The following is a 26391-nucleotide window of genomic DNA, read 5'->3' as shown; positions in this document are numbered from 1 at the left end:
CATTCGCAAGCACAAAATATCTATTTAATATAGTTGTATTCACGTGTGTGATTTTGCTTTAAACAGACCAGGCTATTTCCAGTTGTTATGCAATAGAATTCTCTATGCCCTTCAGTGTGTGCAGCATGCAGCCATCAGCTCTGTAACATATTTCATATTACTCCGTGTCGGATGTTCCGACCTTTCGACTTTTACGTTTGCTTTTGCTGATTGCAAAAAAAAACGAACCGCACGCTTTGTACATTTCTCAATATTTGTCTGTGTTTTGCAGGTCCCTTCCAGGAACAACTGCAGCCGAGTGTGAATCAAATCTAAAGAAAATTTACACCGTGCAGACAGTGCAGGTGAGAAAAAGTAAAGGGATCTTATAACAATGAAATAAACTGTACTGAAGTTGCCTCTGTGCTTAAAGCATGCTAACTGAAAAGAGAGCGGCCTTCAACCAATATAGCTACTGTTTATACTGTGTCCCCATCAAAGATATGATCATTTTAATAACCTCCATAATGAAACCTTTCTAATGAATTCTGTGGATTGTTTGGGCCAAATCCGTCCCCTCCAACAAAATACATCTGCGGATTGGGTACTATAAAAGCTGAGTGGATTCATTGAAGTCCGTCATTGAATACAATGAGAGAGAGAGAGATATTCTCTGACTTTCAATTTAGTAGTGCCTCCAATTGTGTATATATCCCTTCAAACAAATTAGGGAGACATGCCTGTGCTGGAAAAGGATCCCACCCGAGGTCCCTGGCTGGGACATATGTTAATGGGTATGCAAAGTATATTTAAATCAGTCCCACCCCACACTTCCTAAAACGATTTCCATACCAACTACTGTATATAGAGTTCACAAGCCTAAGGCACCAACCTAATGAATGGTGTTCAACCCAACAGGACTAGAACGCACAACCATTGCTTTTCACAGCTCTAGCAGTGTGAGCTAAACCAGCTGATTGAGTAGTATCACTGTCACATCCTACTTTTCAGCTGCTCACATATGTAGCTAACCTAGCTATTAGCATATCTCTGGTGTGCTCCACAAGGAAGTTTTAAACTGTTGACCTGGAAGTGGTCTGCTTTTAAAGGAAGCCAGGGGGCAGGAGCTACCAGAGGTATGAGCACATTTTGATGCTACATGACAGATATTTTTTAAATGTGGTTACGGTAAGCAGAACGGGGTTAAAAAATATTCGCTGTGCCATCTGCCAGAGGGCCAGACACCTACCGATTTGAAATACTTTTTATTTTAAAATAAATAAAACTCTGTAAACTGCAGGAAGTGATTGCACTGGCGTCCCACAGCATGCAAAGTGTTATTGGGTTGACAAGTCAAAGGCACCTTATGGGGAATGGGGTATGGTGTCAGACCCAACAGGATCAGAAGTTGAACCCACACAACCTCTGTTATTCAGAACAGCTCTAGCAGTGTGAGCTAAACCAGCTGATGGCGACTAGCACCACTGTCACAGTATACTTAGTTTTGAGCTCTAGTACTCATTGAGTGCTCATAAGTGTACGCAGCACTTCACCCTCTCCTGGGATAGAGAAGCGTATCTAATAAGCATTCTTGTGCCATGACACCTTCTAGTATGGGAAGACACCTTACAGCCCATTTATTTGAGTAGGCCAGGGTTTCCCAACTCCAGTCCTCAGGGAGCCCCACGTTATAAGGTTAGAAGTACTAACTCAAGTCCCAAGCTCACTTTGTTATATTACTTTCTCTCTGCAGCTGCTTAATGTGCTGTGCTTCACCTTGTTTTTACTTGTCATAAAACCTGTTTTATTTAATCTCACCTGGCCTCAGTAACTCATAGCCCTTGGTACACATTATTACTTTGTGCTTGAAGTCCTTTCAAGGTTACAATCGATAAAATAGATATCCCTTGGGTGTATGCTGGTAGTAGACAGTGTGCATTTCCAACCATCAATCAGCTGGTTTAACTAACACTGCTAGAGCTGTGGCCTAGATTACAGGGGTGAGCAAACTTTTTATGCCGAGCCCCCCTTTTCATCCATAAAATTTCTCGGGCCCCCCCTGCCTGATGTAATCAAAATCACATGGGGAAAAAAACCCTTTATTAAACGGTATACAATATAAATCCAAATATGTCTAAATACTTACATATTTCAACAGCTCGCGCTTGCAAAATTAGGCTGCGTCCACGTTGCCGCTGAGAGCGGTGACATCACCAACTCTCCAAGCATCTGTGTGTGTGTGTGTGTGTGTGTGTGTGTGTGTGCGCTGTGTGCGCTGTGTGCGCTGTGTGCATTGACTGCATTGACTGCTGCTGAGCGCGCTTCAAAGTCAATTTTGTTTGTCTCCCCAAGCGCCAAGCTTGGGAGAGCGTACGTGCACAAAGGCAATCATTTTGGGGGGCATTCATCCACCTCTTTGCTACCTCCCTTCCCTCTCCCCCCCCCCTTTTTCCCCCTTCCCCTCCCTGCTTTTTGTCTTGCTATCCCCAGTGTCATCCACACTCCTACCTACAGTATTATTTATTTTTTTCCGTTTTCAATGTTGTGTTTTCACTTTATTTTTTTACATTATTTCTGTACATTCATAGTGTGAGTGATATAGTGGCAGCCGACCCTTTCACTTGCAGAGGATCGCAGCGAAGCAGGTTGCCAGCGGAGGAGAGCAGGAACACAGCGCTATTGCAGGGCAGACACCGAAGGAGGGGCGTTTGACATCACAGCGCTCGGGCGTGCTCCTCCCCCGTACCTCCGAAGCCCCTGCACGTGCACTCACACACCATCACCCCGTACCTCCGAAGCCCCTGCGCGTGCGCACACACACCATCACGTGGCCGCCACCTGCACTATCCTGTTCAGCCGCCCGCACACATCTTCGGCTGCCCGCCCGTGCACATCTTCTGGGCCACCCTTCACGCACAGCTTTTTCGTCCTCCCGCGCACCCAGTTTTTGCCGCACGCCGCCTGCGCCCCCTAAATAATTTTGCGCCTCATTGCCCCCCAGTTTGCGCACAACTGCATAAACACACACACACTCAATCCCCACACACACACACACACACTCAATCCCCACACACACACACTCAATCCCCCCCCACACACACTCAACCCCCCCACACACACTCAATCCCCCACACACACACACTCAATCCCCCCCCACACACTCAATCCCCCCCACACACACTCAATCCCCCCCACACACACACACTCAATCCCCCCCCACACACACTCAATCCCCCCACACACACACTCAATCCCCCCACACACACACACTCAATCCCCCCCCACACACACTCAACCCCCCCACACACACTCAATCCCCCACACACACACACTCAATCCCCCCCCACACACTCAATCCCCCCCACACACACTCAATCCCCCCCACACACACACACTCAATCCCCCCCCACACACACTCAATCCCCCCACACACACACTCAATCCCCCCACACACACACACTCAATCCCCCCCCACACACACACACTCAATCCCCCCCCACACACACACACTCAATCCCCCCCCACACACACACACTCAATCCCCCCCCCACACACACACTCAATCCACACACACACACACACACTCAATCCACACACACACACACTCAATCCACACACACACACACTCAATCCACACACACACACACACACTCAATCCCCCCCCCCACACACACACACTCAATCCCCCCCACACACACACACACTCAATCCCCCCCACACACACACACACTCAATCCACCCCACACACACACACACTCAATCCCCCCCCCCACACACACACACTCAATCCCCCCCACACACACACACACTCAATCCCCCCCACACACACACACACTCAATCCCCCCCCACACACACACACACTCAATCCCCCCCCCACACACACACTCAACCCCCCCCACACACACACTCACCCCCCCCCACACACACACTCAACCCCCCCCCCCACACACACACTCAACCCCCCCCCCCCCACACACACACTCAATCCCCCCACACACACACACTCAATCCCCCCCCCACACACTCAATCCCCCCCCACACACACACTCAATCCCCCCCACACACACACTCAATCCCCCCCACACACACACTCAATCCACACACACTCAATCCCCCCCACACACACTCTCAATCCCCCCCACACACACACTCAATCCCCCCCCACACACACACTCAATCCCCCCCCCACACACACACTCAATCCCCCCCCCCACACACACACTCAATCCCCCCCCACACACACACACTCAATCCCCCCCCCACACACACACACTCAATCCCCCCCCCACACACACACTCAATCCCCCCCCACACACACACACTCAATCCCCCCCACACACACACACTCAATCCCCCCCCCACACACACACACTCAATCCCCCCCCCACACACACACACTCAATCCCCCCCCTCACACACACACACTCAATCCCCCTCCCACACACACACTCAACCCCCCCCCCACACACACACTCAATCCCACACACACACACACACACTCAATCCCCCCCATACACAGTCAATCCCCCCACACGCGCACACACAATCCCCCCCACACGCGCACACACACTCAATCCCCCCCACACACACTCAATCCCCCCCACACACAGACTCAATCCACACACACTCAATACCCCCCCACACACACACAATCCCCCCCACACACACACACTCAATACCCCCACATACACACACACTCAATCCCCACACACACACTCAATCCCCACACACACACTCAATCCCCCCCACACACTCAATCCCCCCCCACACACACACACTCAATCCCCCCCCCCACACACACTCAATCCCCCCCCCACACTCAATCCCCCCCACAAACACACACTCAATCCCCCCCCCCCACACACACACACACTCAACCCCCCCCCACACACACACACTCAACCCCCCCCACACACACACACACACTCAATCCCCCCCACACACACTCAATCCCCCCACACACACTCAATCCCCCCCCCACACACACACAATCCTCCCCCCCCCCCCACACACACACCCCCCCACACACACAATCTCCCCCCCCCCCCCAAACACACACACACAATTTCACCTGGGGGGGGCGACATGCTCCGATCCCCCAACCCCCCATGCTGCTGAAAACTGGTGCGGGAAGCAGACAGGAAGAGAAGGAGGGCTGTCTGTGTGCAGAGAGAAGCCCCGCCCCCTCTGCAAGACACAGACACATAGAAGCAGCAGCAGCACGGAGCTTCTGGCTGCCCGTGCACAGCTCTGCCCGCCCCCAGGTTTCCCTGCTAGCAGCCCGCGCCCCCCCCTACATAATCTTGCGTCCCCCCCCATGGGGGCACGCCCCACAGTTTGCGCACCGCTGGCCTAGAAAATAAGTGTGTGTGTGTGTGTGTGTGTGTGTGTGTGTGTGTGTGTGTGTGTGTGTGTGTGTGTGTGTGTGTGTGTGTGTGTGTGTGTGTGTGTGTGTGTGTGTGTGTGTGTGTGTGTGTGTGTGTGTGTGTGTGTGTATTCTCCTCAAAATTCCCACTTTATATGGTAAAACACCATAAAGTGCGTGCTCACATTTGGTACAACCTTTAAAAACATAAAAGGAAATATTTTGCCAACACAGAGGCGGTGAGACCGCTGTGACTCTCACACTCCAGGAGAATACCTACATTGCCCAAAATTTGCCCTTTTATGTTTTTAAAGGTCGTACCAAATGTGAGTACGCACTTTATGGTGTTTTTTTTTTAAATATACCATCTGCACTATCCGGGTATCTCTGTTTCCTGAGGATATGCCCCCCTGATATACAGCCGAAATTTCGGCAATTCAACTGTTTTGGATTTTGCCCTTTATATTTGACCAAATATGAGTTATGAGTAGACATTTCAAAGGATTTGTCAAGTCCAGACCACACTCACTACCGATATTGGTCTTTTTTGTTTTTTCTCTCCGATCCCTCACGCTCACCTACTTTTGGAGAAGAATAATGCAGAGTATCACAGAATATCCCTGCCAAATGCACCAGTGGGTGCATTAACCTTTGCGAACTTTTTCAAGGTTAAACAGTGGCAGGGATTACCCATAACAAAATGTTATGAATAGAAGTGTAGTCTGTTGATGTGTGAGCCCAATTTGCAGAAGTTCCTGACATTTTTTTGCAAAGAGATTTGCAATGCATTTAAATTAAAGCTGTTTGCCAATTTGAAGGGTTAACTGTACTCTCCACCCCTTCCCCCCCCCCCCCTTAAATTAGAAACTTGCAAATATTTGCAAAACATCACTAATGTTTTGGAGACAAGATATTCACAGTTGGCTGTTTAGGTGGAATTGAAGATCTGAAACTTTGTGTGTGGTGTGTGTGTGGTGTGTGTGTGGTGTGTGTGTTTATGGTGGGTGAAAAAGGCAACAAGAAACCTCCACCGTATTGCATATAGCAAATAAAAAGATCACCTGTGAGCACATTCATATGTCTTAGGCAGGTCTGCAACCCCGCCTTTCACTATCACCAGCATACAGTGCTTCCACTGCAGCAAGGGATTCTGGGAAATGAAATGCAAATGAGCACACAATGTGTCACCTTTTGTATGAAAATCCATTGTTACATGGAGCCCATATAAGCTAATACTCGCTGTTAACACAGCTTTAAAGCACAGCATGGGAATCAGATGCAAAGACAGAGAAACCATTCACAGGCATGTTTCAACCTTAATGGGTATCATCAGTGTGCAGTTGGCTGTACTGCTGGCTTTGCATTTTGTGTGTTTGTGTGTATTCAATTTAATCCCGCACAGATATGTAGCAGTGATAGCTCTATCCTAAAGTGACATTTTCTTTTCTTTTGTAGAGTTTCTGGGGTGTGTTCAATAATATCCCTCCTGTAACAAACCTCCCTCTAAGATGTAGCTACCATTTAATGAGAGGAGAGCGGAAGCCGTTATGGTGAGTTTACGGATGACTGAAGGTATTTTTATTTGTCAGCGCGCTGTCAAATTAAAACATTTGCAAATCTGAAATTCAGTTTGAAATCTTAGAGCAGCAGTACTCCTACTCCTTTTTGACACCCCTCTCCCGCTTTTTATTTATTTTTATTTCACATGTTTGGGATGCATTGGTTTTCAGGAGCTGAAAGACCCAATTTTCTGCTCCAGGAACCCCCACGTTCCTGAGATGCTTACCACAGAAGGTAGCGCCAGCACCATCCCGATCATAGGAAACAAAATGGCGTCACTCCCGCATGACGTAGACCAATAAGACGCAACATCATCCATTGTTGTTTTCTATTGGCCTATGTCGGGTTGTGCAAACTGGGGGGGGTGCGCCCCCAGGGGAGGCGCAAGGTTTTTCAGTGTGGCGGTTGCAGAGGCCCTGCGCTCTTTCCCCAAGGGATTTAAATTCATGCCGGGGGATCTATAAAGTGCTTTGGTGAGCAAAATATGTAAAAAATAAATAATAAAATAAAAACTATTCCAAATGGAGTATCGTAAATTAATTTGCAACACTTTTTGTTATCGATGCAGGGAGGAAGAAAGTAACGCGAAAGGTGGAGTTTGGAAAATGAAAGTTCCGAAGGAAAGCGCAGTAAGTGTCAGGCTTTATCTGGGGATTTCATTGGCGGGTTCCTATTAGATGGACATTTAAATCCCCTCCAGATACGCCAGTAATTATACCGCTCTCCCCAGATATTCAGGGGGCCCTTGGTTTCCAATCCTGTCGATGACAAAAAATAAATAAATGATGATTTGTAAATAGATTTGCAGCTGGGTTACCGTCTTTAACTCAAGCTGTTTTTATATTTTGTTTCATTTTATTTTACAGTCTGTGGTTTGGAAAGAATTATTGCTTGCTACTATTGGAGAACAGTTTACAGATCGCTGTGCAGTTGGTAAATATACTATAGTTATCCCCTGTATTCTGTTTCAGTTGTACTTGAATTTTTTTTTTGCTCAAGGTATATTATATATACGGTATATATTAATGTTGGACTATCCTTTCAATTCATAATAATGGTTTTACTAAATTTGGGAGCAGTTTGGCAGATAACATTATAAATTGGCAACTTCTTTCAAGTCACTTCTTTAATTTACATATGCTGAAAAAAATCTGCATCCAGGTTTTAGTCTGTTCCTGGTTGTGTGTTCCTCACCCTCCATGCCCGAACGGGCTCAGGTCTCCCCACTAACAACGGCTTCATATTCTTCACCCTGCTTGATTTATAATTCTGTTGCGACCGCTCTCTCCTCAGACGATGAAGTGATTGGCGTCAGTGTGAGTGTCCGTGATCGTGAAGACATTGTGCAAGTTTGGAATGGAAATGCTTCTGTGGTAGGCGAAGCAACTATCTTAGAAAAAATATACGAACTGCTTCCAGACACCGCTTTCAAAGCTGTATTTTATAAGCGTAAGTATTTTTTTTCTTCAAATCCTCCTTAATGGTTGTTGGCTGTCATAGATGGAAATAGGAGTGGACTTCATGGTTGCTAGTCTTTGAAGTGAAAGTCCTTGACTCAATATTGGTACCATACGTCCATGACTGCCAGCATATAGTATATTACCTTGGTTGCCAAAAAGGAAACTGTACATTCAGTGTAAAGGCTCAATGTATCTTTCTAGTACTTTAGGGTCCTATACCCTGGGGCGTTTGAGTCCGCACTCTCCTATTATCCATATCTTGTCTGAGTACAAAGTATTAGTGATCCCCCTCGGGGATCATTTCTGTATACATTTGTCATTTTCCCCCTTGATGGACCTCCAAGTGAATATTTGACACATTAGTCATTAACATATACCTTATATTAAGGTTGAGGGGTATGGTCATCGTATAGTTTTATATATAACTAAACCAGTTTACATGAATAGAAAAATATACTCGGTTCTGCATATTATCTGCAGCAATCTGCTGAACTAGCTTTATTCAGCTCGTTTCCATTATGCTAAACCTATATTTACACAATCCCTATAAGGGAGAAGGCGCGGCTCAGTGAGTAAAGACACGGACTATAAACAGTCACACTAATTGGTGGAACCCGGTGTCAGCTCCTTGGACAAGTCACTTTATCTCCCTGTGCCTCAGGCTTTTATTGTAAGCTCATTTTGACTGGGGCTTATAAAACTTCCTGTGGGCTGAGCACCGCGCACTGTAATTGGGAAGTGCTTTGAGTCCCATTGGGAGAAATGAGTTATTATTAATTGTTATGTTACCGTAAATATCTTTCCACACACTAGTTACACAGTAGATGAGGTTGAAAAAAGACATGCGTCCATCAAGTTTACCCTATGCTAAATTCAGACTACAGATGCTTTAGTCTATATTTGTATTTACAGTATATTGATCCAGAGGAAGGCAAACACAAAACCCCATTGAAATACCATCTAATGATCGGGGAAAATAAGGGGAAAAAATAAATTCCTTCCTGTCTCCTTAAAGATTTAAATAAAGATGCATATAAATACAGTGTTAGCATTCTAATACTCACAAGCCTTTTGTCCCCTGTACCCATTTTTCCAACTCTATCTGTACATGATTTGACTGTATAACCCCTGTTCTTTATTGTAACCATGTATTTTTTTTATAACTCTGTGCCCAGGACATACTTGGAAACGAGAGGTAACTCTCAATGTATTACTTCCTGGTTAAACATTTTATAAATAAATAAAAATTCATAAGTATAATATAGGTGCTGGGAACTACATTAAGGGTATAAATCGTCGCTCTCCCCTTAGTTTGTGCAAAAAAAGATTTCCGCATTTGAAATAATGGGCAAACTCCGGTTTTCATTATGTGCACACTTGCTGCTTAAAACTAGTTTCTTGGTATAGAATCACTGCCAAGTAAGTGCTTATTAGACGTGTTCAATCTCATCTGTTTCGGGCTGTCCCTTTTTGTGAAGGCTTTTTCCGTTTTTAAATGTGCATTCCTTTCTAGAACAAGTGTTCTGTTGGCGTCTTTCTCTTTCGTGGAATAGAGACAGGTTGTTAAAATGCCTATGTAGAACATCGTCTGACCTTAATATTAAGTGGCATGTTCTTCCTATGGCAAAATGTCCTTACTACAGTGGTGGAAAGAACGGCGTGTGCTGTTCTTGGAGTAATCCTCCTTCTGTGCTTCTTCATGACTGTTGTACACAATTGGAAGACAAAGTTGGTTAAAGTTTCCGCTAGGTGCTCATTTGTAAAACTGTTCCATGTATATTGTGTTTTGTTTGTTTTTTACACTTTGAGGGATGGGTAACAAGTGTCGCAATCTGGAGCACTGTTCCAAAATCGGCGCCAATTGTAATTTTTGACTCTGCGTCAATGGTCTTTGCCCCAATGTGCTCTAATTGCGCTGTGAGCGTTTTGGGTAGAGGTTATAGGAAGAGTTGGGGGAAGTCGATGCAATATTAAAAGTTGGGCCTGTAACAGGTGCAGTTTTCCTTTCTTTGCACCAGAAAACTCCCCCAGCTGTATGTGGCGTTACCTCTTGCTCCCAAAGGGATAGGGAAGTCAGGGGTACAGAAAGAAAAGGGGAAGGGGTTATGTAGGTTTGCATTATATTGCATGAATTACAATTATATACAGCGAGTGGGTACATCAAATGACTTGGACTGCAATGTTATACGGATACATTGAGCTTGGTGTTGAATTTGCTTGGTACATTATACCATCACCAGGTGATAAGTAATCCATAATAACCTTTCCGTGGCACCACCACTGTACCTATAGAACTTGAGGGTCTGTGGTTTCCTGCTTGATCGGCAGCCCTTCTGACTGTCCAGGCTACAGAGATTGTACGTTATGGGACATCCCTGGCCCCCATATGTTTGTAAATTTGGAATGAAACAGCCCATTGTGATAAAAGATTTGCATTGGCTTTCTCTTTCTAAACTTGACAAAACCATGGAGTAAAACGGAAAAATTCCACAACACCCATAATAAGGTTTTACAAGAGATGCGTTTCTGGAGATTTAATTTTTTTGCTTGAAAACAAATTGATTTGACATTGAGGCTTGTGGGTCATGTTCTTGCCTAACCTTTAGTTTGGTTTTTTTTTGTTTTTTTTTAATGTGCAGAAGAACATATGATGCTGTAATTGGCAAAACCAAACATTAATGTCAATATGCTTTCTCTTCCAGCCCATGAAGAACATCATGCTTTTGAAGGAGGACGCTCAAGACATTAGCAGCACACTGTAGCACACACTTTATTTTCCTCTGACCCCTTTTACTTCCAGAGGGGCCCTGCAATGTATTTTAATGGTGTGTTGTCGGCTCCTCTTACAGTTGAAAGGGTTAATAAAGTCTGAACAGCCAGAGGAAGGCCAGGCAGACGTTTTGCAGAAGAACGACACTGGTCATTTTTTTAGATCTTTTTTAATAACGTAAGAATGGGCAATTTAGTACTCAAAATGAAAAATGTACCTTGCTTGGTAAATATAATATTATTTCTTTTGCCTAATATTTAATGTACATTTTTTTTATTTTATTTTGCCACTTGCATGTACCTAAACCTGCCTGACATAGGACACTGCACCACTCATATCTACCCTCTATAGCAGGGCTGGCCAACTCTAGTCCTCAAGGACCTCCAACAAGTCAGGATTTCAGGATATCCCTGCTTCAGCACAGGTGGCTCAGTCTTTGATTGAGCCACCTGTGCTGAAGCAGGGATATCTTGGAAAACCTTATCTCTTGGTGGCCCTTGAGGACTGGAGTTGGCCAGCCCATCTCTATATATTTGGTTATATACATAGAGAATAGAGAGAACATATGATGACTTTACCACTTTGCTGGAGGCATTCGCAGTGCTTCATTCACCTGCAAACGTGTCCAGAAGCAGATGGGTCAATTTAGTCATCAAGTATGACAACCACGGGATGGATATTATTCCTGGGCTTTCAGTGGAATTGAGGTCTGTGTGTTTATACTCACTGCACTCTTGGAGAGGGCTATCACAAGTTGCTGTACAGTGAATTTTAGCCCCTATTTACAATGGGTCATGATAATGCAGACTTCCATCTGTTTTTCTAGATCTGTTGTTTTAAAACTAATTGCGAGTTTGCACAATCATGATCAGCTGCTTTTTCTAAAGTTGCTGCACATACGGGAATATGCTCTTGGTTAAAAAAAGGGGGCATTTTATAAGTTTTCTTTTTACAGGCATTCCTATCACGCTCTGATGTACCTACAAACTTGATCCCGGGGAAAGTATTATTGTACTGTATTCGTATTGAACACATTATCTGGTCTTGCACTGACTATAGAACACACAACACCCTATACATTTTGAGTATCACTAGAGTAATCACTGAAGACCAGTCGAAACCATAATAATCACTCTGTGTCCTTCTCTGTGGCCAAGTTATTTTTCTTTTTAACAGACCTACATTGCTGTATTACACATCCAAAAAGGGATCTATGTGAATGCCTTTATATTTAATTTATCCTGACTCTTTTTAAATATCTCTTGGCGTTGACTAAATGTTTGGGTGTAAGCGAGCCTTGCAATTCGCTAGGAGCCAGAGTATGGCTAAGGACATTACTAGTGACATGGATTAAAGGGGATGGAAATATCCTTGGTCGATCTCTGGCTTTCCTAGTGGGGTTTGCGAACGCTTTGGAAGCCCGTAGTTGGTGCAATAAATTTTTTTTTTTAAGCCATTGCAAAAAGTTTCCCAGCCCGCCACGTGCACAGCTACACATTTTCCTGATGTATTTTTCCTTTTTAAGTATCGCTTCGTATAAATATGCACGCTTATTTGTAAAGTGTTCTGCATTAGCACATGAACATTCTGTGTGTTTATTTGATCAACTATGTTGGCATTCAGGGGCGGCCAACTTCAGTCCTCAAGGGCCACCAACATGTCTGGTTTTAAAGATATCCCTGCTTCTGCACAGGCGGCTCAGTCAATGACACAGCCACCTGTGCTGAAGCAGGGATATCCTTAAAATCCTTAAAACTGGACATGTTGGTGGCCATTGAGGACTGAAGTTGCCCGCCCCTGTTGTAATTAATCTCCCGGTTTTAAATTCATAACTGTAGTTCTCTTGATCATGTACTGTGGGTGAACGTTTCTTAAGCACCCAATTGATTATCGTTATCATTATTGCTATTCTGATATCAGTGTCGATAATTGTAGCATTACTGTGAATATGTACATTGGTTACATTTTGAGTGCATTTTGTCCATCTTTATTATCAGGACTATCGATTACATTTTATTCTTGTAGAACCAAAGAATTAGCAGTCCTTAAAAGGAAGGTGCATAGTAGCAGTGATTGTACAGTAAGCACGTTACTGGACATTGCAATGTCTGTTTTTTTTCTGTTTGAATTGGTTAATCCCTGCTGTTGGAGGTGCTTGCTGTATTGTAGGCTGTTCCAGTAGCCCTGTGGTCGAGATCGCACTGACGTCCACACTCAGACAGCCATCAAATCAAAATAATTTATCTTTTACTCGCCTCTATTTTTATGCTTTCATCTGTATTTATAAACTGCCTATATTGTGTATTTCAGTTGTTTTTGTGAATAAAGAATTTTTTTTTCGCCTTCTAAAATCAATGGATTGTTTCAATAATTCCTAAAAATAACTTACAAACTTATTTTTCAATTCAAGCTCGACTCCCTACGTGCACGAGGTACCACACTTCTGGATTGAGCCATTATGGAGAACACTTTTTCATAGTCTGAAAATGACACTAATGCTATACTTGGCTTTTTCACGTTTATGCTGTTAACTCAGAATTCTGCCTTGTGACCTCCCAAGAAGAAATCTAGAAAGTAAACCCTTTTAGTTATATTATGTAGGTCACATCCAATTGTGTGTACCTTTCTTGAAGTTCTAAAAACATTAAGGGATAATAAAGGTGTACAGGCAAACCCCGGTTTAAAGACGCTCACTTTAAGTACACTCACGAGTAAGGACATATCGCCCAATAGGCAAACGGCAGCTCACGCATGCGCCTGTCAGCATGTCCTGAACAGCAATACCGGCTCCCTACCTGTACCGAAGCTGCGCGCAAGCGGGGAGACTATAGAGCCTGTTACAAATGCGTTATTTACATCAGTTATGCACGTGTATGACGTTTGCAGTACAGTACATGCATCAATAAGTGGGGGAAAAGGTAGTGCTTCACTTTAAGTACATTTTCGCTTTACATATATGCTCTGGACCCATTGTATACATTAATGCGGGGTATGCCTGTAGTGTGTGTTTTTTTTGTTTTGTTTTTTTTGTAGTGTAGATTGAAGCATTGCTCCCTCTACTGCACAACAAGCAACATTTCATTCAAGAGATGAATGTCTCTTAAGACAATGTCCTTAGGCCTAGATCCACAAGCTCTGTTAAATCCGGGCTCAATGTGATGTTACCAAAAACCAGTAATGGGTGGGGCTTTTCTCTGCCCCCCGCCCCCGAGGTAAATGCGCAACCTCAAAGCCAATTCTAGGCAAAAATTCTATTGCGTTAGCTTACAATAATGTGATGTTAAGTAGGTCTTATCCGTACTCCCATCTAGAGTGTTCCCACTTCTCAAACAGTCCTATTTCGGGGTCTGGTTGGGAGTAACACCAACTTTAGGAATGACTTCAGTTCCTGCGTTACCTTAATGGATTTTAGATGATATGCAATGTTGAGTAAATGCTTCTCGCATCATTGTCGCGTATGGCACACCTGTGAGCACGTGACCAGCACACGGGACAAGGGTTAATACACAGCTCGCAAGCTGTGCCACTCTTCACCTTTGCAACGGTCCATCAAATTAGTAATATCTCCCCTAAATCCGTCCCCATATACCACCTGTCACAAGCCGCACGTGACTTGGATATGCAACCAGGGTTAATATACATGGCTACTCTAGCCAACTTGCCTTTCTCCTCGCAAAGGTACCTCAATGAGTTAATATTAACCCCCTTACTCAATTGCAATCATATCTATATGCTACCACCACCACCTGAGATGGTTATACAAATAAAAGATGTAAAAATTAATAAATCTGCCAGGGTCACAGGTCTGTTTATAATAGAAAAAACTACGCACTTAACACAAATCTGTTGTAGCAAAAAATGTCTGAATATGTAAATACTCCTTCCAGTGTGTGCAAAAGTTCATTCAGAGCCCAAAGCATTAATTATTAAATGTTTTAATATATATATATATATATATATATATATCTCTTAGATTACAAGAACATACAATTACAATAAATGCAGAACCGTTTCTCAAAATAAAAGGATAAAACAGAAAACCCTATACATTACCATATGTCATAGGTTTTCTCCCAGAGAGGTCACTGGCGCAGAAGTTAGTATCGTGTTTGCTCCAAACAAACCTGTTTAAATCTGATTTTTCATAAAACCTTGCTGTTTTATGTAGTATTCTTTCCCATTGAAGCAGCAAAAGCCCATCCTAGTCGTAAATGTTAGACCCCCCCCAATATCTGGTGTTATCACGTTCATCTCCATCACAAATGCAAATATCAAAATTGTATACTTCAGCATCGCTGTCAAATCCACGACTAATAATAATTATAATGATTAAAAATGATTCCATATTTCATATCTTTGGGATGGTATAGCATAGCCACACACCCCTGGCAATCCATAAACCTCTTCCAGGGATGCTTTGAAAATCTTTTGTTTATTGTTAGAGAACCCATCTCTGGTGAAACATATGTCTTTATCTCTAGATGATATCAGTTTTTAACACTATGCCTGGCCAAGGAGTTAACAGGCCATAAACCATTCCTTTGTATTTTTAAAATCCAACTTCAATTAAGTACCCTTTGAAATCCAGCACAGATCAATGACAAGTCATAAACCCCATATATTGTATTTTTAAACCCAATTTGTACTTTAATTAACCACTGAAGCACCAGATGGATTAAAATACCCAACATCTCATTTCATGACAATCACTCACGGACGTTTATATTTGATGCTCTTTATGGGAGAGAACATCATTTTATGTTACGTTATTGGCCTTTGCAGTGAAGCTTTATGTGAGGTTAACATCACGTTACAGACCTTTGGATCTGGCCTTTTATTTGTTAGGGCTTGCTGCTGGGGTTTCCTGTGTAAATGTGGAAGGAATGCTACCTTGTTGCCACAGTTGTGGTGATCATGGTTCAGACCTAAAGCGGCAGTTTTTTTTTTAAGAATACCTCCCCCCCCCCCCCCCAAAAAAAAAATTCTCTTAAAAAAATAAAATAATAATAATTTGTTTCGAATCAGAGGAGTTTCCCATATTTTATTAACCAGGCAGAAAAATGTCTGATGTCACAAAAAATAGTATTTCAAATTGTTAGCCATACACCTGCACATACGTTGATGCCTTGGTGAATTGTCTCTTCCTGCTCACTCTCCTGCTTGCTATCATGCCGTGTTGTAGCTATGCAACTCTTCCTTTTACATGGCCTTAATCTGTTGTCTCCAAACAGTGATCCCGCGACATCATTTTCATTGGTCCGCGGAGGATCCTGACTGTGCCCAAGCTCTGCTCCTGTGCCAATTCCTCCTCCCCCGACCTGCCTGTCCCCTTCCCGGCTGGCCAGTACCAAGGTGTGTGTGTATAACACTTTTATTTTATTTATTCATAAGTATAGCTTGTTTGAAATGTCAGTCCTAAATTTAACCGGTCTTCCAATTTTTTTATTTTTTTTTGCCGTTCCTTTTAAGGTAAAAGGTTGGAGATTGCTGCCCTAAATGATTCGTGTGTTGGTTAGATAGATAAATAGAATATAGTGGCGCGCCACTGAAAGTGGTATCCTGCCTGGGTGCAAACTTGACACCCTCTGCAATTCAATTTGTCGTTTTGTTCTCCAATGCAACTACAGCACACATCACTGCGAAATGCTCAAAGAACTAGATTGGTCATCACTAGAGTCTAGGCGCAAAGTTCACCTTTCCTGTCTTGCCTTTAAATTCTTCATGGGCAAGCTACCCAGCTACCTGAAAAAGCTCCTCACCCCTACCACATACAGCACCTATCATCTGAGATCAGACTCCAAAAGACTGTTCATGGTCCCAAGGCTCAACAAAGTATCCGGACGCTCCTCCTTCTCTTACCGTGCACCCCAAAACTGGAACAACCTACCAGAGACTCTCATATCCACCACCAGCTTAAGTTCTTTCAAATCTAAGGCTGTCTCACATTTTAATCTGGTCTGTAACTGTTTCATACGCCCATAATAAATATTTTCTTTAACTGTGCATGCAATGTCTTGTATATAATGTATACCCTGTTCATTTATGTAACTGTATTTGTAACCATGTATTATTTGTCTTAACTCTGTGCCCAGGACATACTTGAAAACGAGAGGTAACGCTCAATGTATTACTTCCTGGTAAAATATTTTATAAATAAATAAACAGATGGGGACTGGAATACAGAAAAAGTGGAAGCAGGCACTCCAGTACTTAGCTTTGAAATACACATTATTTATTTTTCTATCAATGTTTCAGCTCTATACAGGAGCCTTTCTCGTCTAGAGAGCCGAAATGCTGATTGTTTTGCAATAAACTTTATTTTCCTAGGTCCTGGAGTGCCTGCTTCCATCTACATACATAAACGTGTATACATATACATATATAGAGACAGAGAGATAGCCGGTTTGCTCTTGGGGCTGTGATGGGTGCATTTTTCTAGCCTCAATTGTCCATCCCTATGTTTCCCAGCTACAAAATGTTTTGAAAAATCCTAATGATAGTTTAAATAAGTGTGGTGGGAATGGCCTACTCTTGTGGTCTGAACCTTTTAACGTCTTGAACTCTACCTTCTGGCCTCTGTGTCTACATATTGTACAACAATCATGAAGCTGCACTGTATGCCATAACTTCCTTTACATAATAATGGTCCATGTCTAGGATCACCCATTAAAAGGTGTCTGCCGCTTAACCACACTGCTACCAAATGGGTCTCGTAGCGAAGAGGTCAACGAAAACTTATCTGACAGTCGACTTTCTCTGTATTGTGATAACTTTTTGTTTTTTAAAGATTCCCTCCGTGTCCTGCTAATGTTCTGGCATCTTAACGCTCCCTCTACTGGTTCACAGCAGCACTGCACTGACTAATATTTAGAGCTGTAATGTTGCAACGGTTGAACCTAACCACAGCTGCAGTTGGCTCAGCACTATGGAAAATATTTGCTGAGGGGAGCTCTGCAATAAGATCTTTTACGGCCCGCTCACTTCAATAGGCCATTACGGGTCTACCGGAGCTGGATGGCGTCTTATGGAGCTTAGTAAATCTGCCCCTATGTCCTTTCAAGAGCATTACTAAACCAGTCTACTAGCAGCAGGATTTATTGAATGTTCTCCTTCCACAGGATCCAGAGATGTATTGTACGTGTATGAGAACTACCTGTGCATGCTTTTGATCCTCTAATCTTTTTTGCTATGGCTTCTTCGAATCTGCGGTCCCTGGGCTACTGCCTACCTTGTTCCTATACAGAGACCCTCATGTGCGCAGTGTACATAACATATCTAATCCAAGCCTGTATTGCATTCAATGTCTTACTGAACTGAAAGGACAGGAGCTTTCCCCAAAGCTGTTTTCAATGCCACCCCATGATTCACCCCGAGAGCAAAAAAAAACCAATATGCGTTCATTATTGGGAATGCAATATACTTTTTCCGCCCTTGTAAAACTAACATGTACTATACATATAAGCCTCTGTCGCTCTGATGAGGTGTAACCTTGCTCTTTTTAAAAACGGAATGGTTCAGTTTGTAACAGTTCTGCTCAATTCTAAGGTCAGATCATTTCTACATGCCTTATTTCCACCAAATGTAACAATTAGTAAGGGACATTAAATGCCTCTTACAGACATTGAATAATAATGTATCATTACATCAGAAGGTTTTACACTGGACAAGACTGTAATTGTGTACATACTGCTTTTATGTAATGAATCACAAAATATATTGCTAATTTACAACGATAAAAATATCAAGATCATGTATCCATGTATGCAGAACAGCACCCAGTAACGGTTTAGAATGGATGGATGAATTCACCCACGATCACGATAAATCTTTCTCGAGTTTTCATAATGTTACGTTTCATATCCAAATCAAGTACGATTCCGTCAGTCGTTTTGTTTGATCTCTGAGATGAAAAATGTTCTTAGGAGGAGATATTAAATTCACATCTTTTGTCCAACAATTCTGGACTATGACTTGGTCTTTACTGTCATGCAAAAATCTGCAGAGAGGTTGTTAATCTATCATTAAATCTGGAAGGCTCAACGGGAACAGGCGTCCACCAACCATCAATACATTGCAGACAAAGGTATTCTCTGATACTTTATTAAAAAGAAACATCGTTTTTTCTTGTTTAAACAAGCCTTGCATGTTCTCCACCATTATTCTAGTAGATGATGATTTGCTCTATAGACCAGTGCAAACCAGTCCCGTCCAAGGTCAAAGTACATGCAAATAAATAATCGCCGCGCTTCTCCATGTAAGGAGCATGGCCAATCTCTTCGCCACCTGCATGCTCCTTACATGGAGAAGCGCGGCGATTATATATTTGTTTTACATTTTCTGTTGGGCCGGTTTTAATCCTTAGCAGCACGCTCCTAGAGGGCAACACTAATGTGGTGTATATTTGGCCAATCACCTGCAACTGTTTATTGAGCAGTCTGTGGGAGGCCAGCCCCTCCTTCTTCTAGGTATATAACCTCCTAGCAAGGTCCCTGTATTTCACTATTCACTTTACTTGCAGACATGTGAGTATCTGTACTGATATATTCCAGGTTTTAACTCCACTATGTTATATAAGCATATGCTTGGATATATTAACCCTTTCACATAACATTAGTTTGCATTTAATGTAGGGACCTGCTATAGAGACTTACCTGACGTGGTTAGAAGGCTTGGCATTATTTGATGAAAGGATGTAACCAAAAGTCTCCTTTATCTTATAGATTTTCACACACACACACACACACACACATATTTATACCCATTTATTGCTATCCCAAAGGGAGAAGCGCAGGGATTCACTGTCTGTTTTTCACAAGGTCAAAGTACATGGAAAAAAATGTGTGAATTCTTGCTGCACACCAAAATATCAGATAAAGAATTTATACATTTACCGGTGCGCCTTTAGTCGTAGGGAAGAACTGCATTTTGTCCAGTGTATCAAATATAAATAGATAGAAAAGGGCACACGGATTTGAGTGAAAACAAAATAATTTATTGTGAAATAAACAACAACTGGGCCCGCTGGCCTTTCTCAAGTAAAGTGGGATAGTCCCATGACAATGTTTAGAACATGACACAATTTACACAAATGCAGAAAATATGAAGAAAAGAACAAAAACTATCAAATGATTTTTGGCATGTTAAAAAATGATATAAAAAGGAATAAAGGAGTCATCTTTATAAATAAAAAAACAGCGTGTGCAGATATCACCGTGAAATAACGCTGCAGAAGTGCTGATCTGTAACCCGGGCTTGTTAGGCTTCTGTCTTTGCAAATTCCAGAAGCCCTGTTGGTTCTATAAAAGTGTAGATTTTACAGAACAAGGTCTCTTGTTCATGTTCCAAAACCTCTGTATAGACTATTAAATAAAGAACGCTCTTGTCTGTCAATTAACAGGTACTATGTCCTACACGGAAGCTCTGAAAAGTGTTTACTACAATCTAACTGACTGAGATTTGAAGAAAAAAAAAAAAAAGACAAATAATATATTTTAAGGACGATTTGAATACTTAAAATTTTGAATTTTACAGTAAGGAGTTAATCATTAAACTGCAATAGTGCTGGTGGGGTCACTATAGCATGCAAACGCCCATTGACTTGAATAGGAATATCTGTTTTAGTTCCCCGATTGGCATTGTCGCGGTTTAATGAATAATCCTCTAAGAGAAATACTTTAGTGAACCACAACGCAAATGTAAATTCAAATTACCCAGTATTAGCTCTTTGATTTGTATTTATTTTTTATTACAGAAACACCTGCAATTGCTCCCACCTAGTGCCGGATAAGCAGAATGACACTCCTAGGAATCCTAACTATGGGGCTATTTAGAAAATAACACATGGAATAAACCATTAATTGGAGCTGAAGAATAGGCTGTGTTAATAAGGACTGTTTTTTTTTTTTTCTCTAACTTCAAAAACGCAATGCACTGAAGAAAAAAAAAAATCTGTGTATTTTATACTTGGCCCAGACAACAATGTATTTCTGGACAGTTTTTTCCTTGTGTTCCTAACTGTGAAATCCCATCATGCTTTAATAGATCATAACAAAAAAATGAGTGAAGCTATCTCTGTGATGATGAATTAGCAAATCAACAGAACACATTTACAGCCAGCAGGAATACAGTTATGCTATTCTCCCCGTAGGGATTTTCAGCACATTTTGCTTTTACTTCCTGTTAGATTGTAACCTCTCAGAAACGCCTTGATTCACACTACGCATTTGCAGGTTACTCAGACTCTGAAGCGGGACCGAAATTAGTGACATGTTGCGGTTTCTGGACCCACAAATTGCCTTTTAATGGAAAAATACAGAGTTTCATCTGTTAGAACTCTCTTGAAATCTGTAGGGCTACTGATACGACAAACAGATGAGTGGATCAGTGGGATTTAACTTGTCGAATAGAAAAGAGGTGGGACACTGCTCAAACCATAATACCATATAGAAAGAATAAAAATGAGCCTGGTGCATGGAGAAAATAGCTATACAATAACAGAAAAAAAGTGACAGAGGTCACAAAAGTCCCCTATATATATTGCACTCAAGGCAAAGTAGTAGGTACCAAACTTGTATGAAGAATCCAGTCACAGAAAGTATGCGTTCCGATAAGACTAAACCCTAAAAGTGTCACGTTGAAGACACAACAATTTAGCTAATCCGAACAATCATATGCATATTCAAATGTGTCTTGTGATGAGTCAATAGTATCACTCAGTCAGAAATGTAATGAACGAACATGTGTCCAGATCTCATAACACACAGGTAAGGTAAGTACCTAAAAGGTTTAAGTATCCACAGTATGGACCAAAATAAGTCCCAGATGAAATATAAGGTAAGTACAAGGAGATACAAATACCCACTGAAAGACTAATGTCTAAAGTATGATAAATGATCAAGGAAATGACCATAAATCCACAGAAATATGTCTCATAGCCTAAGATATAATGGTGACATCCACAGATAAAATACAAAGAAATAAAAAACTTTAATAATCAATAATGTCGCCGAAAAACAAGTGGTATGCAAATAAAATAAGAAACTGTGTATTAAAATGCCCCTGTAAGGGGAGCGGGTAGCGACAAATTATATAGGGGAAATCACTAAGATAATGGTAGTGATCACATGGAAGTAAAAAAGTGAAGTCCCTAATGTGGCTACCAAATAGCTAAATGGCCCTGTTGGTAGAGTCAAAGTGGAGCACAATACAACAAGCAGGACATGTATATGCAATTAAGTATAAGTCTGATCATCAGACGGTAGCAATTGGTATATACTGGATCCACCATATAGGAGCAAACCAAAAATCCCCAGCCAAAGTCTCGTAGTATGTCTGAGGAAATAAGCAACATCAGTGGCTCTAAGCAACCAAGACAGACAGATACAATATATATACGACCGTGCTCCTAGTGCTCCTGGTACTCGATCTGACTCCAACAGGGACAGCTCAGCTCCACGATGGATCCCGCTCACGGACGCCCACTAGTGAAAAAAAAAGTCGTCCGATAGGCCAAAAAATGGCAAACCCACCGGTTTTTGCCAGTAACTGCTATTCACAAAGCAGTGATAACTTTATCGTACTATAAAAGCGCGCCATTTCTTTTCACCAGCTAAAGGCTGGCGCAAAAGAGATGGAGACATGCATAAAAGCATGTGTTTTTTCTGCACAGCATTAATACCAGAGGCTGCAGGTGTCTGGGATGTCCTCGTGGGTGTCTAGGAGTCCTTGGGTGGTCCCCGTGGGTGTCTGGGGGCCTCCAGGTGGCCCCCTTCAGATAGGGTATATACATCTCACAATCTGATTGGTTGAAGGAACATGTGACAGCAGCCATGTTGGTTTTTGTGACGTCATCTTAAAGAGAAAGGAAGCACAGCCATTCTGATTGGCTGGTTCACTCCCTTTACATGACGTCACATCCTTAAAAAAAAAAAATTGTCACATGGTTATCCCAGCCAATCAGATGGCGTGGGAACCATTTCTCACTCAAATGGGACATTACAGGCCGTATAAAAGCTTGTGCAGCCTCATTTGACACCAAGAAGCTGGAGAGTGAAGACCTCCTCCTCAATAGGATTACAATGGCATTACAGATGAAGAAGATGAAGAAGAAAGACCCCCAAATGGATTACAATTAACAGATGAAGATAAAGAAAGAAGAAAAGGACTTTGGACTTTACCTGAGGCCCGTTGCTTTTTGGATCATGGATTTGTTTGAGAGCTTGCTGAGACCATGGGAATCGGAGGGTGAGACATCTAAAAGGTAAGAAAACACATTGAACATATTTTATTTTTCTTTTGCAGGTTTTTTCATTGTATCTTTTATTTTTTTTAATTTTGTCATTGCCCATTGATTGCCAATGTATTTATGTATGCACATCTAGGGCTATACATACATACAGTGACAAGCAATGCTTTTTTGGGGCAAATGTTTGCTTTTATGTCTTTTAAATGTATTTTAGTTCTTTGCTTTTAATAATTTCTGCTATTTATTTTCTGTTTTGATTTTTAATGATGGGAATGTTTGTGGTGTTTTCAATGATTTATTTCTGTTACTTTTTTGTTGTTTGCTTTTTAATTGTGGTTAATTTTTAATAGTGGTGCTTATTTGGAATTTTCTTTTATTTATTGATGTGTTTTAATGGTTAATTCTGGTGTTTATTTGGTATCTGCTTAATTGATTGCTTGTAATTTTGTGGTGTTTACTTATTTATTGTTGTTTATTTGGTGATTGTTTTGATTGCATTGGATATTGTTGATGGTTGTTTATTTTTTAGGTTGACTATTGACTGCCATAGTGTAAAATCATGTCCATATTATATGGGCATGATGAACCCACTGTGCCAATCAATTGGTTTATTGGCATTTGTAATGTGTTTATTTTTTTATGTAATGTGTTTTATTTTGGGCCTTTTTTTTAGCTTCATTTATTGCTATAGTGGCAAATCATGCCCATATAATATGGGCATGATGTACCCACTGTAACAATGAATGGGTGGAGGGTGGGGGTAGTTGCCTCGGGAGGGTGGTTAGGCCTCCTGGGTGGGCAGTGAGGGAGGGTGGGTTAACCCCTTAATTACTATATCAGATACTAATCGCTAAGGTGATTAAGGGGTTAGGGGCCATTAGATTGTATTTATTGTATTCTTGCTGGCAATGGAGGACATGGACGGTGATGAAGATGAGGATGGCCTTCATCTTGTCAGGCTGGCAGGGGTAAGTGCAAGTTTTATTTATTTTTACTGGTTAATGTTTTATCTTAAATGGCTAAATGCACTATTATTCATATCTGGATAATAGTAATTTGCCAATGACTGTATGTATTGGGGGGTGGGGGTATTTGAATGTATTGCATATTTTTTTTTAGGCACAGGATTGGTACCGCAGGCCAGCGGGGACCACCCGAGGACCTCTGGACACCCACGGGAACCACCCAAGGGCCCCCAGACACCCGCGCGGACCACCCGAGGACCCCCGCCGGCCTCTGGTATCATTCATGTGCATAAAAACTAGAAATTGCTTTTATGTGTGTTAGGGGGTATAGGGGTTGTTGGGGGCACTGTGTGCTTATTTGCATGTCATTTCACAGAATCCCTTGCTGCAGTGAAAGTGCTGCAGTGAAAGTGCTGTGTGCTGGGTGAAAGGCGGGGTTGCAGACCTGTCTAAGACATGCAAATGAGCATACAGTAATATTTCCATTATATATATAACAGAAATAGCCGTGTTAGTCCAGTTGCGATAGTGCAGAATAAATGAGTACTTCAGTATTAGGTGAAAGCTTTTTTATTTGGACTAACAATTTATGTCATAGGAGAAGCTTTCGAGAGTTCTCCTCTCTTCCTCAGGTCGCAAAATACTGATTAACAAAGGAATCTACGGCTAAAACAGGGGTTAGAAAAGCAGAAAAAACCCCAGAGATGTAGAGGTTGGGTGAGAAAGGGAGGTTTGAAGACATTAGAAGGGTAATAAAATGGCGACATGCGTGCCTATGTGTGTTGACAATTATACTGACACTAATTACAATATTCTGTCATTTTAAGTTTGCATGAAAATTAATTTTGCTTGAGAGTTGATGAAAGTGTCCCTGTTCTTTCTGTAACAATATAACACTTGCACGCAAACCTTTGATTCTTTGCCTGTGCCTCCAGCAAACAAAACCATCATGCAGTTATTTTATTAAATCAATAGAATGCAGGTCATGGTATGTGACCCCTGGCATGCTACAACAGCACTCACACAAGAGGCATCAGGAGGCTATATCATTCAGGTAAGATGCATACTTGCAGTCCCAGTTATCAGCAAATGACTTGTAAACATTTTACCTTTAGTCTGTGCCCCTACTTTGCACAACTCTTTTTCTTTTTTTTTTTTTAAACCATTTATTTAAATGCCAAGTATTTTGAGTTTAAAATCTCACGTGGATCAAATAAATAAAATACAAATTGGATTAGTTGCTAAAGGGAATTTATTTCCTGGCTGCGGTGTTGGTCCCCTAATTACCGGGGAAATCTCATACAATTGAAAAGTCAATTTTATTTCCTTAGGGATAAAACTTTTTCCAACTTTATATTCCAAACAAAAAAAAAAACAAAAAAAAAACACGTTTAATTAAAGTGTTTGGAACACAAATGAAACATTTTTGGTAAGCATATAAAAAGAAACAAATTCCAGAATTTGTTCTGCGTTGTAACATGTTTTATTCCATGCCTTTCATGGTATATCTTAAGCAACAGCTGAAGAAAAATCTTTTATGGCTTTCAAAGCTGAACATAACAATGTCCATGTAGAGGTGTCATGTTAACCCTATAAGAGAAAACCTTACAAGACATCCTGCAATCTCCAAAAACAGTTTAGCAACCAGAACGGTATACAACAGCATGCTATTAAAACCTGTTATATTATAAACAATAGGACTTATATAAATATAATATCAGGCTGCTTAGCTTTAATAATAATAATAGGTGATAAGTTTTAATAATATAGGTGAGTTTTATTCTCCTAATTTAGATAGAATTAAGATAAGGGAGAAGGAATGGCTCAGTGAGTAAAGACACTGACTGGCACAGAGTTTGAAGCAGGGAGTCTGGTGTCAGCTCCTTGTGAACTTGGGCAAGTCACTTTATCTCCCTGTGCCTCAGGCACCCAAAACATAGATTGTAAGCTCCACGGGGCACGGACCTGTGCCTGCAAAATGTCTCTGTAAAGCGCTACATAAAACTAGCAGCGCTATACAGGAACATGCTATTCTTATTATTCTTAT

The 26391-nt window shown here is 41.8% G+C and overlaps 1 protein-coding gene across 1 annotated transcript; it reads left to right on the top strand.

The window, feature by feature from the left end:
- The first annotated feature begins 222 nt into the window (after positions 1-222).
- On the top strand, positions 223-13490 carry EIF4E3 (eukaryotic translation initiation factor 4E family member 3). Its single transcript, XM_075574325.1, has 6 exons — positions 223-344; positions 6801-6895; positions 7474-7534; positions 7772-7838; positions 8199-8354; positions 11068-13490. Exons 2-6 carry the CDS (start codon positions 6870-6872, stop codon positions 11112-11114), a joined length of 357 nt encoding a protein of 118 aa, XP_075430440.1. The 5' UTR covers positions 223-344; positions 6801-6869; the 3' UTR covers positions 11115-13490.
- Positions 13491-26391: the final 12901 nt, after the last annotated feature.

Source organism: Ascaphus truei, chromosome 17 (genome assembly GCF_040206685.1).
Source record: "Ascaphus truei isolate aAscTru1 chromosome 17, aAscTru1.hap1, whole genome shotgun sequence".
Lineage (NCBI taxonomy): Eukaryota > Metazoa > Chordata > Amphibia > Anura > Ascaphidae > Ascaphus > Ascaphus truei.
The sequence above is the reverse complement of the archived record's forward strand: the minus strand, read 5'-3'. Positions and strand labels throughout refer to the sequence as shown.

Excerpts from the sequence above, each read along its gene's own strand:
- EIF4E3 (XM_075574325.1), top strand. The coding sequence starts at position 6,870 with ATGAGAGGAGAGCGGAAGCCGTTATG. Across the intron at positions 7,535-7,771 it reads AAGTTCCGAAGGAAAGCGCA|TCTGTGGTTTGGAAAGAATT; the intron begins GTAAGTGTCAGG and ends TTTATTTTACAG. Across the intron at positions 7,839-8,198 it reads TACAGATCGCTGTGCAGTTG|ACGATGAAGTGATTGGCGTC; the intron begins GTAAATATACTA and ends CTCTCTCCTCAG.